Here is an 18,270-nt window from a genome sequence, read left to right as displayed (position 1 = left end):
AACTATACAGACTTCCAAGCTCCTCAGGGAAATAGTTTGAGAGAGCCAAAGAAAGCAGAATTCAATTATAAAAATTATGCAAAATGGTGACTGAATGCAGGCAAACACTAAGTGGAAATTATTTAGAAAATGATTCCCAGAGAGTAGGGGAGGTAGAGCAGCAGTTCAATGTTTGTCTTCATTTCAGCCTCTATGAACATGATACCACTTGTACCATACAAAATTCATTATAAAACCATTCCTATGTAAAAGCGTTGTGGATTTGATTCATATTCCCAAGCTTTCAGACAGCATCCCAGGAATCCTGCCCAAAGCATAATCTGGCCAGTTCCCCCAAAGAGAACCAGACTAGCCATTGTTCAAGCCTCACCCTTCTGGTTAAGGGAAAAAACTGGAAGTGCTGATACCCCTGATATTTAAATAGTACAACCAACCTGTCCTTGGTCACCTCAGTGGTACTGTAAATTGGGCAAAGATTTCTATCCTCATAACACTATTTCGGTGAAGGCTGTGTGACCTGCCAAGATCCCGGTGACTCCAGCAGCAGGAGTCAGGCACTGGTCCTGGGGACAGAATCCTAGCTCAGCTCCTGCCTTGCTGGGTTGCCCTGAGCTAATTACTCTATTTTGCCTTATCTTTAAAATGCAAACACCACAACCTACTATAGCAAAGATTAACTCATTAACTCTTCAACTCTCCGAACTTAAGAAATACCTAGCACAGCATGACCTTTAAAAGGAAGTTTTAGTTGCCATTCCGTGGGAGTTCAGAGGGTGGGGAGAACTCGAAGTCTTCCAAGGCCACCTAGGTCCCCACAGCAAGAGCAGGAGGCAGCTGAGCTCTAGCAAAGGCGAAGACAGAAGGAGATCCAGAGGGACCTTCTGGTGGGGGTTCTTGGAGAAATCAGTGTTTTCTGTGTCTCTGCTTCTTCCACCGTAACTAACATACTGTAGGTGCTAAAAAAAATCTGTAGATGGACTGACCAGTCGTGAAGCTCTCTTGTCATCAGCTGAAGATTATGAAGAAAAAAAGCAAGGAAGCCATCAACTAACTATTTGAACTTAAACTCTGGCCCCTCTCACTGTGAAACTCCACAACATATTTTTGCAGTATATACAAGAGTGTTAGCATTTACCACTGCATGTTCACTTCAGCTGTATTTGCCAAAAAGGCCTCTTGAATGGTCCTATTTAAAAGCACTCAGAAACTACTGCTTTTCAAAAAGAAAATAAAATGGTCCTACTAGTATTTTCTTATCTCTATCCCTCCAAGGAGCCTGGATCAATTGTACTTTGGTGAATAAAACCATGTCTTTTATAAAACAAAACTGTGTCTTGGAGATAAAAATTCTGACCTCAAAGAGAAGGATGACAGATAAAGAACTCTCAAGAGCAATTTAAAATTAGCATGCCTATTCTATTCTGAATGGCTTTATTAATCATTCACTAATTTACTGTAATATTCAGAAAATGTTTCCAGTCACATCATTATCTCATGATTTTCTGACCAGATGAAAATTTTCTCCAGATCACAAATTTCTCCTGATTACTGAGAATCAGCTCTCTCCTATGGGTGGGATAATCGAAAGTCCATCAAAACTACCACCAAGTGGCCTTTTGAATACAGAACTATTTTAACAGCCAAGTACAGTAATGTCCTTACCATGGTCCCCCCCTCTTGTGACCAACTTCTGGGGCACTGGGCCCACATTTTAAGCCAGAGGATCAGATGGTTACATCTTATAGCCCTAAAGTCAAAACGAGAAAAATTCACGTTTATCCCTTCAACATCATGCTCCATGTGTACTGACTGATGAGAACACTTAACCACACTGCCTTCTCTAAGGGTCCAACCTGCACCCTAGAGCTAAAGGAGAATAAGGACAATTCAGATCTCCGGGTTTCTCTGCTAGGAAGCTGCGGCAATCTCATCCTCCAGCTCCTCCCATACCCTGGCCTTTACTGGGTACTAATCCTGTCATTCAGCATAAAAGCACAAAGACACAGTGGTCAGCCCAACAAGGACTACAGCCCATGGAGGTGTGATCACTGTCAAGAGGACATCAAATCCAACACACCGGTGAAGTGGTAGAAAAGCAGAGGCTAGCAAGGAGTGAAGAGTGTAAAGGAATTTCTCTTCTCCCCACCTCTTCCCTCTATCACCGCAGCAGGCCTCAGCTGCATTGCTGGAAACCCCTTCCAGCTCTGGCTTTCCAGGGGGAAATTCACTCTATATGGGAAATTAACACCCACTAGACGCTGAGTGAGCCTTACTGGTGTGCACTAATGCCTCTTTGGGCAGCTCATCACACTGCTTTATTCATAAGGCTGGAGTACAGGGTAGAGCCACAAGAATTTAACATCTTGCTGTGCCTAAAATGTTCATTAAGTGCTCTTATCTGCAGTCACCTGCCCACCCCACAGAACCACTCTCCACCAATTTAAATTAAAGGGACTATAATCTGCTCATTTCTAAATTATGATGAACAGGAACATTTCCACTGGAAAAAAATCACACATCTTAATTTGTGCTGCCAATTAGGAGGTCTTTAGAACAGGAAAAAAAAACGATTATCTTATGTATAGTAATTTGTCCTAATTGGTGCATAATGGGTTGACTATAATTTGTGGATAACCCCCACATGGTAAATAGTTTAACATTTTAGAGCTACCAAAAAATTAGCCTCATTATTTGATAGTAAAATGTTCACTTCCAACTACACATTCTGGGACATTCTGAATTTCCTAAGCTTGAGCTATGTATGTTACCTGGTGGAAGGGCAGTCCCAGCAAAACAACAGGTTTCAGGAGTGATACGTTATCAAGATACACTGTCTGATGAAGTAAGTTCACAAGGGGGGCAAAGCTCCCTCCAGAAAGGTTTAAGTCCTGGAGAAACCTGAACCTCCTAGAAGCCAAAATTACTCATCATATGGTAAAGATCAGTGGCAAAAAAATCTAATCTGTCTCTCTCAGTCCTTAATCTTGAGTAATTGAGTAACTCTTTTCCTAGCTTTTAATAATGCCTTTCATAAATTCAGAAAGAATACTCTCTTATAAACATCCACAATAGATTTTTCTCAAATGTTCACTTTCAGGAAGCCCTTCAGATATCACTAAGCGGCCAAAGTGGCCGTGACTGGCTCTAGAGCGCCTTTAATTTGCCACCGGACTCAGGCAGGTGACAGCGGCCTGAGTTTGCCCCTGGGCCTGGAGCACCGCCTCTCCTTCTGAGGCCCAGGGGGAGAAAAGAAGTAAACAGTAGAAGGTTAGGTGGAAGTTGTGCGCCAGAGGCGTTCACAAAAGCAAGAAAAAAATCCAGCCCTCACACAAAGCATCTCTTAGGCTTCCACAAGCCGCTTCCTTCCCTTTCTATAAGTTTTATTTTTAGTTCGTTTGAAAAAAGTTTTCACTGCTTACATCTGGAAAAAAAAATGTGTATTCTTTACTAGAAAGTAAAGTTCTTTTCAAAGTAAAAAAACTGAAGCCACGTTCACATTCTCACCAAACACTGAAACACTGGGAAATTTACTCTCAAATGTTAGTAAGATTTTGAAAACCCAGTTTAGACCATGACGCATAATTGGGGCGGAGCTGTGTAAAGGTTTGGGATCTTGGGGCTTTTTGTTTAATATGGCTTAACGACCTTGCCATTTCCCCCAAGTGGTTACAACTTACTTGAAAACATCGTCTAAAGTTCTAGAACAATCAGAAGAGCAATTCCTTTTAAACTCCATTACCCAACTTGGACTGGTCTCTCGAGTGGTTTTAGAAAAATCACACTTCCCTTAGCTCTGCCAATTCCCAGAGAAGGTGGAGGACGCGCACCAGAAAAGCTCCCCAACGCGCCCCGCTTCCACGAGCGCGGCGTCCCTGCAGTCTCCCCGCCTGCACTTTCCTCGAAACGCGTCCACTCCTGGGGCTCCCGGTCCCCTCGGCCCTGCCTGCGACCCACCCGGGACGAAGGCGAGCGGCCGAGGGCGGGGTCGCCGGCCTCCCTAGTCGGGGTGGCACACCCGTGACCCGCTGCGCACACCTGCAGGGCGCGCCCGCCGGCGCGCGGGACTTGCCACGCCGGATCCACACGGCGGTGGCCGAGGGCCACGTTCCCAGCCCAGGGAGGGGAGGCGGGCCGGGTGCCCGGAGCAGGCCGGACGCGGAGGCGTCCGGGTGGGCCAACCCTCACCTGGGAGCGAGTCGCCAACTCCATTCTTCCCAGCCGGGCCCCAGCCTCCTGTAGCTCGCCGCCCCGGCAACCCGCCTCTCCAAAGGCCTGGCGCACGAACGCCCGCGGCTGCGCTGCACACGCGCCCCGCCCGCAGCTCCGGAGGGCCGGGGAGGGGCGCACTCGGCGCCGGGGCAGGGGGGATCGCGCCGCGCCGCCCACTGAGCGCCGGCGCGTCGGGCCGCCAGACTCCGGTCACCGACCCAAACTTCGCGGCCGGTGACCTTCGCTTCGCAGGCGGTGTGAGAGTGGGCTGCAGACGGCGCAGCCCGAGGCGGCGGCCTGTCGGGGGCTCCCGGCTCCCCCCTGCAGCGGAGGGAGGGAGTGGAGCGGTCCAGCCGGGTTCCGCGCGGGAGGAATGAGAGGGGTAGTCCCGGCGCAGCCTCCAGCTGGCACGCCCTGCCCGCGCGCCGGATATTTGCAGGGTTTAGTCCAGGTGGTGCCCTGCAGCGTGAGCCTCTGCTGCAGTCAGCGTCTCTGGTCCAGGAAAGCTTGTGTGTGGGCTGTTTCAGAGCTGGTTTTGTTTTGTTGTAAAGGGGCGGCGTTGTGCCGCTCTCTAAAACATTTGCTACAGGGTTCATTTTGCCAAACAGGCAACCCAGGTTTCTCTAACCAAGTTCCATGGGTAAGAAGATGCAACCACCCCCAGGACTTCCGATGGCCTTTCTATACCGTTGTACACGGAGGCTTCCATCCCCACTTGGCAAAATTCTAGAAGTTAGGAATGCGGATTAATTTAACAAATAGTGGCTAAGCACCTACTATGTGTCAGGCACTCTGCTAGGCCTAAGAACACAAAGCAGAACAAAAGACAGGTCCCTGCTCCGCTGGAGCTTACAGTTTGGGAACCAGCCACCCACATGATGACATAAATGTGCTAGTGATGCAAACTAGCGCGACGATATTGTAATAACTAATGTGATTAATAATTTAACAGTGAATTCAAATAGTACTATTAATAACAGCGATTATAAGTTCAATAATAATGATGCTTTTAAATTAAGTTTGGAGCTGGTAGATGGGGGGAGGCAAGTGGTACTGTGGTGGTGTAAAATAGGGGGACTTGATTTTGCACAGTTCAAGGAAGACTTAAGAGTTATGAATTAAGTGGGTAGAAATAGTGGAAGGCTTAAAGTAGGTATTCAGGAGGGTGGTAAATGAATTATTTAACACTGTGGCCCTTAAGTTCATAGTGGAACACTCTGTATGCATGAGACCTTCTGCAGCCCTTCCTGGCTGCTTGGGATCTGACATTCACCTTTTCTCTGTTGAAGTAGTGAATGGAGTTGGTCAAATATTTACTGAGTCTTCAAGACATCTAGGGGCTGCCCTTTCTTCTTTCATTGGTTCAGCAAACAGGTGTGTGTTATGTGACCTCCATGTTCCAGACCCTGGAGTAGTAAGACCAATAAAACATTGTCTGATTTAAGAAAATGTTTTGTTTTCTTTTTATTAGACAATGTAAATTATTGATTATAGCCACTTCTGTTTTTATTATGCTTGAGTTTTCCTTCACATACATTATCTCCTTGAATCCTCCGAACATTCTTCCAGATTTTCTTATTATCCACATTTTTAAAATAAGAGAACAGAATCTAAGATGATACAGTGAGAAATCTACCTGCTACCCTGCTAGTAAATGAGAGCTGCAAAATGCCAAACTGGAAACCATTCCTTATGCCTCCAGATCCCACATTATCTCCATTATTCTGTTTTTTCCCTTTGGCTGCCAGGAAACTCAGACTGATTTATTATTACACAAATATATTCAATCAGAACTTTATTTATTTATTTTTTTTGTGTGAAATTGCTTTCTAATGAACCAGTGATTTTATTTTCATTCCTTTCTTTTCATAGTAGGTTGCATCGAATCCTTTTTGGGAAAGGGAGTATAAATCTGAGCCTTCCTGCTTTAGAAATTTGCTGTAACCAGACCTAAGCTTTCAGGTGGCAACCTGGAAACATGCCTCCTTTGCCTGGCAAAGCTCATGCACTTAAACAGTACTTCATCATCATTTCTTGGTACATTTTGTTGTCAGTTGTGGTTCATTCTGTTTAGGTAAATCCCTAGGGAACATCATCCGGGGCTACCGACAGTTATTGACAGGATTAATAACACGTGAGCACTGGGTTTCAGCATGGCACTGAGAGGATGTGTGTCCCTTCCCAGCAGCAATAGTATACTTACTGCAGCAGAGGAAAAGGAGTCTCTGTCTAGAGATCCATGCTTGCCTGTTTTTAAATGTTCTATGAGAGAATAAAAACGTGGTCTGTAGCACCTTTAACAAGGTCAGAAATTTGTGATTAGACGCCATCACACATGCTCTAAAGGACATGAAATAGCTGTGATTGGATGTCATCCCTGGCCCACAGTTTGGGCTCCGTAAAAGGAACTCAAAACACCTCTCCTCTGTGCTCAGTAGTAGCTCTGCCCTCCCCTAGAGCTTAGCTGTGGGCAAACTCCTCAGTCCACTCTTTATAATGGAAAATTGGGCCAGTTTGGTGTTCTGGACAATGCAGCAAAGAATCCACCACTGGCAGGAGCTAGAAGCAGTGTGGAATATCTGAATACTGCCCAGCATTATCTATCATGAATAAAAAAAGTGATAAGATGACATTCCTGGTTGTTCTCTATCTCTCGGTATTTGAAACTTCCATTTCATTATGATTAGGTAAGACCTAGCCTTAGAAGGAAGAGACATCTGTAAATTTAAGGCATTCAGAGATAATTTTCAAGTTTTTGTAGAATAAAAGATCTAGGAATCTGTAGGAAAATCATCATCTAACAGTGACTGGGAGCCTTTCTGGTCAATTTTGTTAAATTGCAACCTGGTATTCCATCTTCCTGATTTATTGTGCCAAGACAATGCTGTCATAGCCTCACAATTTAAATAGATTCTGATGATAACCCCTTAAGAGTTACGGTGAGAAGGACCTGAACAGCCAATAACCAACATCTTCATATATGCAGAAAGGTAGACATCATAATGAAACCTTAACTCCATGGTTCTACCAAAACGTCAACAGCGTCAACGACAGCAGCTAATGAAACGAGTCCTGGCTGCCCACCAGGCCCTGTGCTGAGTTCGTCTGTGCCTTCTCTCATTTAATCCTTTAACTGTGACAGTTACCAATCTGCTCTTCAAAAATACTGCTGTGAAAATAAATGAAACAGTATGTCCAAAGCACCTGGGAATTCTTAGAGATACTACATAAGCTCCAAATATGATTAATGCAATCTGTGTTTCATAGGTTTTTACAAAATGTTATTAATATTGATAATATGAGTGACTGTAATAACCAGTGTTACTCATGTGAAACCTTTATAAGATTGTATATCAATGATACCTTAATAAAAAATGTTATTAATAGTGTAGTCTGTGAACATAAAATATGTTTATAACTAGGCACTGACAATAAATGGATGAAAATGAAAACGGGTTATTCAACAACTCTTACTTTTCTAAGAACTTATATAAGAAGAAATAGAAATCCATTTCTAATTAGTGAAACCAACAAAAGTACTGTGATACAGAGTTTTTAAAGAACTTTTTTCATAATTAATTTTTAAAGAGTTTTTAAAGAATTTTCATATATTTATCAACATAAAGAGTTCAGAATAAATTCATTAAAATAAATTACTTCCTAAATAACAAAAAGTCATATGACATTAGTTTGATAGAAAATTGCAGAGTATTTTTTTAAAGCAGGGTTTTAATTTCTATTTTGTCAAAGCTAAAATAACCAACTATCTAGCATTTCAGAAGAGAATTTCAAAGTATCAGTATTCATTGTAATATTAAGGAAATTTTACTGCTTCAGCTATGGCCAGTAATCTCAATTATTAGCTAACCCTGATTCAGTATCTGGCAAGCAATGATAGAAAATCTTGGGTCATTAAATGGAAAATTTGGGATCGTAAAAGCAAAACTTCTCTAAATAGTTGGCTCTACAGTATTCTGTATTAATACTATATTTTTGGGAGGTAAAAAGATAACTTTCCAGACTTTGTAGAATTTCCAAAGTTGTTACAAATTTATCCTTTTTTACTTGGAAAAATCAGGTAATATATGGGTTCATTAACTCCTTTAAGGCTCCAGTAGATTCTAATGAGCAGTTATGTTTGAAAAACGTTGCTCCAGACTAGCTCAGTGGTTTGCAAAGTGGGGTCCTGGTATATCTCCTGAGCTCTGGTAAAGAAATTCAAATTCTTGGGCCCCAGGCCAGACCTACTGTAGGGGAAACTCTGAGGTTAGGGAGAGCCCTGCAATCTGGGGTTCTGATCCTTGTTTCAATTTGAGAACTGCTGTGGTTGCAATCCAAGGTCTACTGTTCACCAGCCAGGTGACCTTGAGACTAGTCACTAAGCTTCATTTTTCTTATATGTAAAATGGGGACAGTGCACACCTGCCCTATCCATGCAACCGTATTCCTACAAAGATGAACATGTAGTATCAGATATGATTGTATTTTGAGAAGGCTGGAGTGGTGGACCCTTGTACTATTAATGGTAATAACCCTTCCATTTATTGAACAGTAACCATGTTCCAGGAACTATTTATGCATTATTTCATTCAGTTACTGACATAAATATGTGATGTACATAAGAGTGTCCTTGTTTTTCAGATGAGGAAACTGATGCTTTGAAGGTTTAGAAATTTGCTCAGAGTGACCCAGCAGAGCCAAGCTAGAACCCAGATGTGTTCTACTGAAAAGCTATACTCTCAGCTTTTTGCCTTCATTAAGGTATCCTGGAGGTGGGGGAGAAATTCAAATTTATATTTAAAAAATGGGAACTAGGCGTTTTACATACTATCATCCCAACCTACTTATTTACTGTGCCTAGAACTCTGATCAATCTTCTCCATGTCTCTGAAAATAATTATTTCTCCATTTAAAGGGTACTTTTAGCAGGTGTCCCTGCATTGTTTTCAAATATCTTCCTGCCACCCCTCTACACACACACGTGTTTCTCTTTTCCAATATCTACATGTGTTCTGGACTGTAACGTGGCTAAATTGTCCTAGATGATTACACGGCTCTTAATCTGAACACCGTGTCTTTAACAGCTTTCCCCTCTGACCTACTTACCATATCTGGATTCTTTTACAGCTTTTTGAGTCCGAATGAGCTCCTGACCTTGCTAACCATAGCCCAGCACTAGGAAACTCCTGACAGCAGACAACTCAAGGTCTAATCTTAAAACTATATAGTGAAACCGATAACCATAAATTCCAAGTTGGGCTCAGGAAACAGAGTATTGGGCATTTCTGACAGCTATTTCCAAAGCAAATCATATCTGTATATGAAATATGGACAAGAAGTCATCTACTCTGAAAGTGTGTTAAATACGACTTGTTATAGAATGTCATTTTGCAAGCTCAGTCTAGCCACGCCCTTATTAACAGGAGGAGGTAGACTGTTTCAATCAGATGTTGACCAAGTAGGCTGAAAGTTATATTTTGAGTCTTTCTGTTTTTTAAGAAAAGCAACACATCAGCTTCCCTGCCTCTTTCCTACAATTGCTCCCTCTCCATCTTCCCTCTCTGCTTTCTTTCCACTCTAAAATTGTCAAGCATTTTATATACTAGAGTGTGCAGTTCTCCACAGAGTTCAGGCAAGAGGATATCTTATGTAAAGGAGGGATAGTTTTAGCAAATCGTTAGGAAAGTTGGGGTATGTGATGGCCCAGACAGAATCTATTATACTTGAAACTTGTTTCCGAAATTAGGAAGGAAAGCAAAACAAACAGAAACCAAGACAGTATTACTACTAAGAATACATGGAGTTCTACTTTTTCAGAAACAGCTCATGTTCTATTGGCTGTTAGTGCATGGACTCATAGACTAAAATACATGTTCTGAGGAAAGGTAAAGCAGTGTCTATATTACAATCAACAAGGGAATTCAACCACAAGGATGAAGGAAAGGCAATACAAGCAAACCATTTATTTGATATCATAAATTTATCTTTTGCTTCCTACTCCTCCCTTAAAAAAAAAAAACGTTTGAAATAGGTTAGGCAAAAGTCACATGCTAAAATTAGCAGTACCTTAAGTTTATTAATTTCTGGGTAAAACTGTAACTGCTTGAAAGTGTTTAAGTGTCTTCAATCCTCATGAAAACTTTTAACTGAAACCCTGAAGGTGAGCAGAAATATTGGTGGTGACCGATTCTGCTTCAGCATCTTGATCTCAGTTCTCTCCAGCAACACAACTGTTATGCAACCTTGTTTCATATCTCAGCTGGCATTTCATAGTCATTGTAATCTCTAAGCTTTACGAACCCCCACCCCACCCTGTACCCCCATTAATGTTGCAAATAAATGACATAGCAACATAGGGTCCTGTGTGGGAGAATTTCAGCTGTGGAAGAATTGATATCTTTTTTACTATGTTGATTCTTCCAATCTGTGATCAAATTATATCTCTCCATTTATTTATGTCTCCTTTGATTTCTTCCATTAGCATTTTAAAATTTTCAGCATACAAGTTTTTAAGTATATACCTAAAGATTCATTTTCTTTGAAGCAACTTTAAGTGGTGGTGTTACAATAGTACTGTAAATTATTTTTAATTTCAGCTTCCATATGTTCACTATACTATATAGAAATGCAGTTGATTTATCCTGTGACCTTGCTAAAGTTGCTTATTAGCCCTATGAGATTTTTTGAGAAATTCCTACAGATTTTCTAAATAGACAATCATGTCTCCTATAAATAGACATAGTTTTATTGCCTCCTTTCCAATCAATATGCCTTTTGTTTCTTTTTCTTTCCTTATTGCAGTGGCTGGATCTCTTAGTACAACACTGAGTAAGATTAAAGAAGTCATTTAAAATGTTTGAATTTTCTAAATTTTTCTCACTTTAGCTTTAGGTTCTGATAAACTCCTCTCCAGCCCTTTCTGTCTTTGTGCCCTCTCCCTCCTCTTGATGACTAGAACATCTGGTATATCCACATTATTCAGAATACCAGATAGTGGTCAACAGATTTGGTTGTTAAAAAAGGAGGAAAAGTTTAACACTTCTTATTGGGATTAATAAGAAAGCACTTTATACTTTTTCATCATGACAGCATCATGTGGGGCAGCTACAACCTGAGACAACTCCTATTGGATACTATGGACTGAATTGTGTCCCTCCCCTCAAATTCGTCTGTTGAAGCTCTAACCCCCAGTGTGACTGTATCTGTACGTAAGGTCTTTAGGAAGTAATTAAGGTTGAATGAGGTCATAAGAGTGGGGCCTTAATCTGATAGGACTATGATTTTATAAGAAGAGGAAGACATCTCTCTCTCTTTCTCTCTCTCTCTCTCTGTCTCTTCCTCTCTTCCATGTGAGCACACAGAGAGAAGGCACTGTCTACAAGCCAGAAAAGAGCTCTCACCAGAAACCAAATCAGCTGGCACCTTGATCTTGGACTTCCCAACTTCTAGACCTGTGAGAAAATGAATTCTGTTGTTTAAACCCAGTCTACAGCAACCCAAGTTGACTGATCCATTGGATACGTTCCATCGATCCTCTGGGGGAAAAGGCCTCCACTACACTTGGCCAGCCCATGCCATGATAAAGCATCGGTGGTGGAGCTTGTTCTAAGGATCATGGGAAGAGAGCAAACGAAGTATGGTTCATTTTTTATGCTCAAGATCTCATTATTAGCAGCAGGAAAAATTGCTAGGATTTCCATAATGTTCCTTGACAAACAAGTGAAACTCTCTACCTTGTCCAGGGGATACCTTCCAATATGGAGATAGCATGAAACCCAGAAGGAAAAAATGTCCACAAAGACTGTCAAGCCCAGGGATACCTAGAGAAGTGATTCACATGTTAGTATGCCCAAAAACCTGAGGTGCTTGTTCAAAATGCAAATATCTGCCTTACTCTTTAAGATTTGGATTCAGTAGGCCCAGCATTAGGGTAACCAATCATCCTAATTTGCCCAGGACTGTCCTGGTTTTAACACCAAAATCATGCTACTTGGGAAAGCCCTCAGTTCTGGGTCTGCCTATCTCCTGGTAGTCCAGGAATCCACACATTTAATAAGCATTCTAGTAGAGTTGGATGCAAACAATCCTCAGACTATACTTTTGGAAATGCTGACCTAGAGAACTGATGTTAACTTACACTTTTTAGCAGGTGGAAGGAGAAGATATCATTAAAGTGCCCCTATGAAAAGAAGTTGATGGGCTTCAAGTGCAGTCATTTTTGAGCCAAAATTGTGGATAGGAAGATCACAAGTTAAATATTTAAATATACAAACAAAATCCATCAGACTTTAGCACCTACTGTCCCCCTTTTTGTAGTATTCCATCCCTCACATTCATGCTCACACCTCTGAATCACCACCTTGCTCTTATCATCCTATCACCCTTATTCCCATCATCATTCTTGTTGACTTCAAACATCCAAATGTTCTATTTCTTGACATCCTCACATACTGTGTCAATCAAAGTCCAGTCTGGAAACCGGAACCATGCCATTATTTGAACAGAGAGACTCTAATGTGAAAATTGTTCACTAGCTATAAAATTGTTAACAAGGTAACTAAAAGGATAAAAAGAGAACACTAAGGTGTCTCAGAGAAAGTAACTGCAGTAGGGAGCTACCCTCCCTAGTCTGGGAGGGCAGGGAGGAGGCTAGGATCATCAACAGTTAGTAAGAGGAGGGCCTGCAGAGCTGCAATACACCCTCTGAAGAGTAGTGCTGCTTGGCTGGTGCTGGTGTCTGATATGGGCACAAAAAAGCTGGTTCTGCAAGTGTTGTTAAAACTCAAACTAGACTCCGCTGCAGCTATGGGAAATAATTGCTGCCTGGGTATAGAAACACTGCTGGTGTAATATAGAAACAGGAAGCAGCAAGCCCTGTCTTCCTTCTCCAGCCTTGCAGTCTCACTCTAGGCTCCCCTCTTGGCAAAGTGAAACAGGGAGCCATTTGGTATAGCAAAAGTGGTTTGCAAAGTCCCAGCTTAGCATCAAAAGGGAGAGTATAGAAAGTGGGTTTGGAGCTAAGGAACAATGACTTTATAAATAGTGCGGCTCCTATGACATTTTCTTCCACCCCACCTTAGTCACTGGGTCCCATGATCATACGTTGAGCTTGTCATCAGTAGTATCTTCATCACCTCTGAAATAATCATTCCAAACATCTCACAATCTAACAACTACCTCCAGTACCCATAGTTCACCTGTTCTAACAGAGCATCTAATTTCAGCATCACTTCAATCTCATTGAAACCTCTAATCCATTGACCCTTGACAGACTTTCACTATGAATCTTCTTCTATGGCTTCACTTTCCTCCTTAAACAGTTTGTATTCCATGTCACGATAATCACTTCCCTACCTTTAACTCCCTGCATTTTCTCTCCCTGTGTCCTCTTTGCCGAAATGCCATCCCTAATTAAGTCCAAACAATCCAGCTCCTTGTGAGCTTGCACCAAAGTGGCTGAATACCATGACCCTAAATTTCAAATGGGTTCTGAATACTTCTCAACAATTTGACTGTATCTCCCTGGTGTTTTTACTCTCCTCCTTTCTCAAATACTGTTCCACATTTTACAACTCCTCTTTCTCCTCCAGTGTCATTCACACCACCTGCCCCCCCATCTCTGCCACCTAATGCCCTTTTTTCACATTTAATGGCAAAAACAAACAATCATATGGCAGCTCCCTCAGTTTCTTATCACTAGATAGACCAACCTAGCTATATCTGAGCCTATGTTTTGCTTTTCCTCTTGCATAGAGTGTGACATGACCCTGTTTCTATCAAAGATCAGCCCCTCTGCTCGGTCCCTGGCTTTCATGTATCTTCTTTCCAAGGACTTCACTTCTGCAATTATCTCTTCATCTCCCATAATTAATTTCTCTCTCAGATTATTGCCTATGGTTCATGAACTTTAAATAGCTTCAAAACTTGAAATAAAAGAAAAAGAAAGAGAGAGGAAGAGAGGGAGGGTGGGAAAGAGAGAAGGAAAAGAGAGAGTGAGAAAGACCAAGAGCCTTTCTTTGATTCCACAAGCCTCTTCGAACTCCTAATCCATATCTGTCTTCCAGTTCACAATAGAACACTCTGGAAGAGTTGCCTGTAGTAGCCTCCTTCAGTTTCTTATGCCCCAGTCCCTCCAGTACCCAAATAAATTGGGCTTCAGTCAGCATTAATAAGGACAACTACATAGCCAATAATGATGGTCATTTCTCTGTCTTTATCATTCATAATCTGTCAACAGCAATGGACTCAGTTGGCCACATCACTTCAGTTTCTGACACACCATGTTCTCTGGCTCCTCCATCTAACTATCAACTCCTGCTGTTTCCTCTGCTGGCCCTCCTCTGTATGACCTCCAAATGTTACAATGCCCAGAGCTGGATTCTGGGACCACTTCCCTGATCTACTTAAACTCTTCCTCCAATCAGTCTCATCCAATGACTCCCGATTTATGTATTCAATTGTCTGTTTTTTCATATCCACTTGGATTTTTGTTTTCAAATTTCACTTACTACTTGTTTGTTGCTAGTGTAGAGAAGTACAAATGCTTTTTGTATGTTGACTGTGTATCCTGTGATCTTGCTAAATTCACTCATTAGTTCCAGGAATTTTTGTAATATTCCATAGGCATTTCTATCTATACAATCATGGCATCTATAAATAACCATATATTAGTTCTTTCTTACCAAACCTCATGACATACCTTACAAATAATACCAAAAAGGAAGCTGATACAGCATTATTAACAGAAGTTCAAAAGCACTATGTTAGTTTGCTAGGTCTTTCACAACAAGATACCACAGATTGAATGATTTAAACAACAGGAATTTATTTTCTCACAGTTCTAGAGACTTGGGAGTCCAAGATCAAGTTGTTAGCAGGTTTGGTTTCTTCCGAGGCTGCTCTCCTTGGTTTGCAGGTGGGTATCTCTCACTGTGTCCTCATATGGTCTTTCTCTGTGCATGTACATGTCTGTGTCCTAATCCCTTTTTATAAGGATGCTAGTCTGTTGGATTAGGGCATATCTATATGACCTCATTTTACCTTAATTACTTCTTTAAAGGTCTTCAAATATAGTTACATTTTGAGGTACTGGGGGTTAGGATTTCAACATGTGAATTTTGGGTGGACACAATTCAGTCTATAACAAGCACTCTAGGGATTAAGAGAGATTACTTGATAATAAATGGAATTTATAATAAATGTGTGCTTTTGTATATCTCCCTAAATAATCTCAAACATATAGAAAACACTTTAAGAATTACAAAGAGAAATTGACAAGTCCATAAAGCTAATGTGAGAGATTTTAAGTATATCTAACTCCGGGAAATTTGTAAGTCAGGTTTATCAAATATTAAGAAGAATATGGAATATAAACACATATACTTATAGGATACACATATCCTACAACATATTCAAAATTGACCATGACTAGGCAATAATTTTCAGAGTCAAAATCACATCTATTATGTTCTCCAATCTCAATGCAAAAATAAATTAGAAAATTAGAAATCAACAACAGAAGATAAAGAAAACAAAACCAGACAGAAAACAAAACTTTGCTTCTAACTAACTTGTAGGTCAATGGACATAAAATACAAAATATTACATAATACTGAAAAATATTCAAAGCACTGCCAATCACAACTTGGGACATGCAGCTAAAGACAAATTTGGGGGAAATATATATTATTAAAATGCATTTCTTAGAATACAAGACACGTGGAACATAAATGAGCTAAGCATTCAGCCAAAGGTTCAAAAGAAGGGTAGAATAAATTCAAAGAAAATAGAAGGAAGGAAATAGTGAGATAAAAATAACAACGAATAAAGTGGACAAGAAAGGCAATATAGGAAAAAACAAGCTGATTCTTAAAACACACAAAAGAAGTTTATGAGCCTCTGACAAGACTGATGACCAGAAAAAGAGAGAAAAGACACAAATAAATCTGGATACAAAATGAGCAAATGCAAGGAAATGGGCTTTCCTGAGCCCTGGGAAGCTGGAGGAAGATAGATACCCTAAGTATCCCCAGGCACTAAACTGCTTTTTCTCCTCAAGTGAAAATAAGGCCTTTGAGATGCACCAGTGTGCTTTAAGATACAAGAAAGCTCAACATTTTAAAGTGCATCCTTAAATAGAACCAATAAGCAGTGAATTGGGGTAAGCTCTTCTTGAAGAGGACCATGAAAAGATCAGCAGTAAAGCACAAAATTAGGCTTCTCAGTTACCCAAGAGCACTCTTAGGTTGTCAGTGTCTCTGGCTCACATGCCCCATAGAGGGGTCCCAGAATTAGGGGAAGCTGCGCAAGATCAACTATCTCTGCTCTTGTCCAGTCTCACCACTTCCTTTCTGCCAGGATTAAGAATTTAAATTGCCAACTTACTCTGTGTGTATGTGTGTTGTGTGTGTGTTGTATGTCTTCCTTTCCGTCTATAGTTCATGAATGCTACGTTTGGTGTCATAATTAGGACTTGCCTCATTTCCATTCTCTCTCTTGCCTCAGAAATATTTGGAATGAGCATCTGGAAGCTGAAGAAGAGAATAATGAGGACCCCAGGCAGAGACAGGATAGCCTCTGTGTCCCTGAAGAAGTAGTGTTGTGGAACCTGCCCAGTTTTCCCCTAAGTCCCAACAGGCTCTGCCCAATGGTTACCTAAAGAGCACTGAGCTGAGGAGGGATGCCCCCAGCCATGGCTCCCTGGTTTCTCAGAACCACACAGCCAAGGTGGTTGGGTAACCAAGGATCCCTAAGTGATGAGGAGACCTAAAGATTGGGTTATGGACAAGTTGTCTTGAATGAACACCAGTAATTGACATCTGGAGCCACAATAGTAGGAAAGGCTGAGAGACTAATGGTGCTTTGAACACCCAGCAGACATCTGATTGGAGACTTCCAGGCAGAAATTAGATCATTTCTGATGCTTTCTTATGCATGAGGGAGATCATGGACCTGAGAAAGCTTTTAAAAGAAAGAGGAAGGTAGATTACAAAGAAAAAATAAAAATCTTATTGACTATTGTATTATTTTTTCTTAAAAAATTTAATGACAGGTTCTCAAGGCTTAAAGATGGAGGCATGAGCGGTGAGACAGAAACCTCCTCCCAAAACCACGTATAATATGAAAATATAGAAAATACATCTAATCCTGAGAGAGTAACAGGAAAGAAGACTGTGGCAGACTTCCTATACCTGGGGAAAACAGCAGACCTCAAGGAAAAGGGTAAAATACCAAAGCCATGATCTGAGGGACTCAAGTCCTTTCCCCATCCCAACTCACTGGAGGGAGGAAGAGAAACACAGTGGGGAGATGGAGGTCTAGGACTGCTGAACACCCAGCTCTGGAAGCACGAACCTACATTACATGGTGCTCTGTAGATTAGTGGGGTTGGAAAGCTAAGGCAAGAGGAATACTTGGAGAAACTGAGATTCCAGCTGCTTGTGGAAAACAGGGATCCACATCTAGCCGCTCTTGGACAAAAAAACAGTGAGCAGTCTGAGAGACTTCCTAACAGCAAAAGGGCTGCTAAAAGGACAAGGACTGCACAGAGCTTGCTGCTCAGGAGAAAGGACAGGTGGACAAAATTTTCCAGGTGCACTCTGCCCTGCAGGTTGAGGACTTTCAGGAGCTTCAGGCACTCCATCCGCCCCCCCCACCTGGCTACGAAGCTACAAGGCCCCTAACCATGATACCCAGCCTACTGTGCCCTCATCCTGCCTGACACTGACTCACAAACCAGCTGCCCCTGCCATCGCACAAGGCCAGCCAGAGGGTAGCCCTGCCTATGGCAGTTACAAGCACAAAGCATAGAGACTTCTCCTTGTGCACTTGGCCCACTGACCCTGGCAGTGGAGGCAGGCACTTCAGCAGAGAAGTAGGAAAGAGCTCTTTGCTCTTGACAGAACCAGCACTGCTTGCCTGCAACCCCCACCATCACTCCAAGGGCTGAGCAGCTCCAGAGAGTAGAGCTTCTGAGCACTAGAGGGTGCCACCTACAAATATGAAATGTCAAAGGAACCTGGTTCAAACCAAAATCCCACAAACACCAGAAAGAGGCCCAAG

General features: G+C 41.8%; 1 protein-coding gene across 4 annotated transcripts in view; it reads right to left on the bottom strand.

The window, feature by feature from the left end:
- Positions 1-4,546, bottom strand: part of CDCA7L (cell division cycle associated 7 like) — a 37,976-nt gene extending 33,430 nt beyond the window's left edge. For 2 of the 4 annotated variants that reach the window (XM_017658824.3, XM_017658825.3), the window contains exon 1: positions 4,186-4,546. In XM_017658824.3, coding sequence (XP_017514313.3) covers positions 4,186-4,209 — 24 coding nt within the window. In that variant the 5' untranslated portion in view covers positions 4,210-4,546. Of the gene's footprint in view, positions 1-4,035; positions 4,057-4,185 lie in introns of those variants that run through there. The other 2 variants (XM_017658826.3, XM_037022003.2) reach the window with 2 other exon arrangements.
- Between the last annotated feature and the right edge of the window lie 13,724 nt (positions 4,547-18,270).

The sequence above is a fragment of the Manis javanica genome, chromosome 6 (assembly GCF_040802235.1).
Source record: "Manis javanica isolate MJ-LG chromosome 6, MJ_LKY, whole genome shotgun sequence".
NCBI lineage: Eukaryota > Metazoa > Chordata > Mammalia > Pholidota > Manidae > Manis > Manis javanica.
The sequence above is the reverse complement of the archived record's forward strand: the minus strand, read 5'-3'. Positions and strand labels throughout refer to the sequence as shown.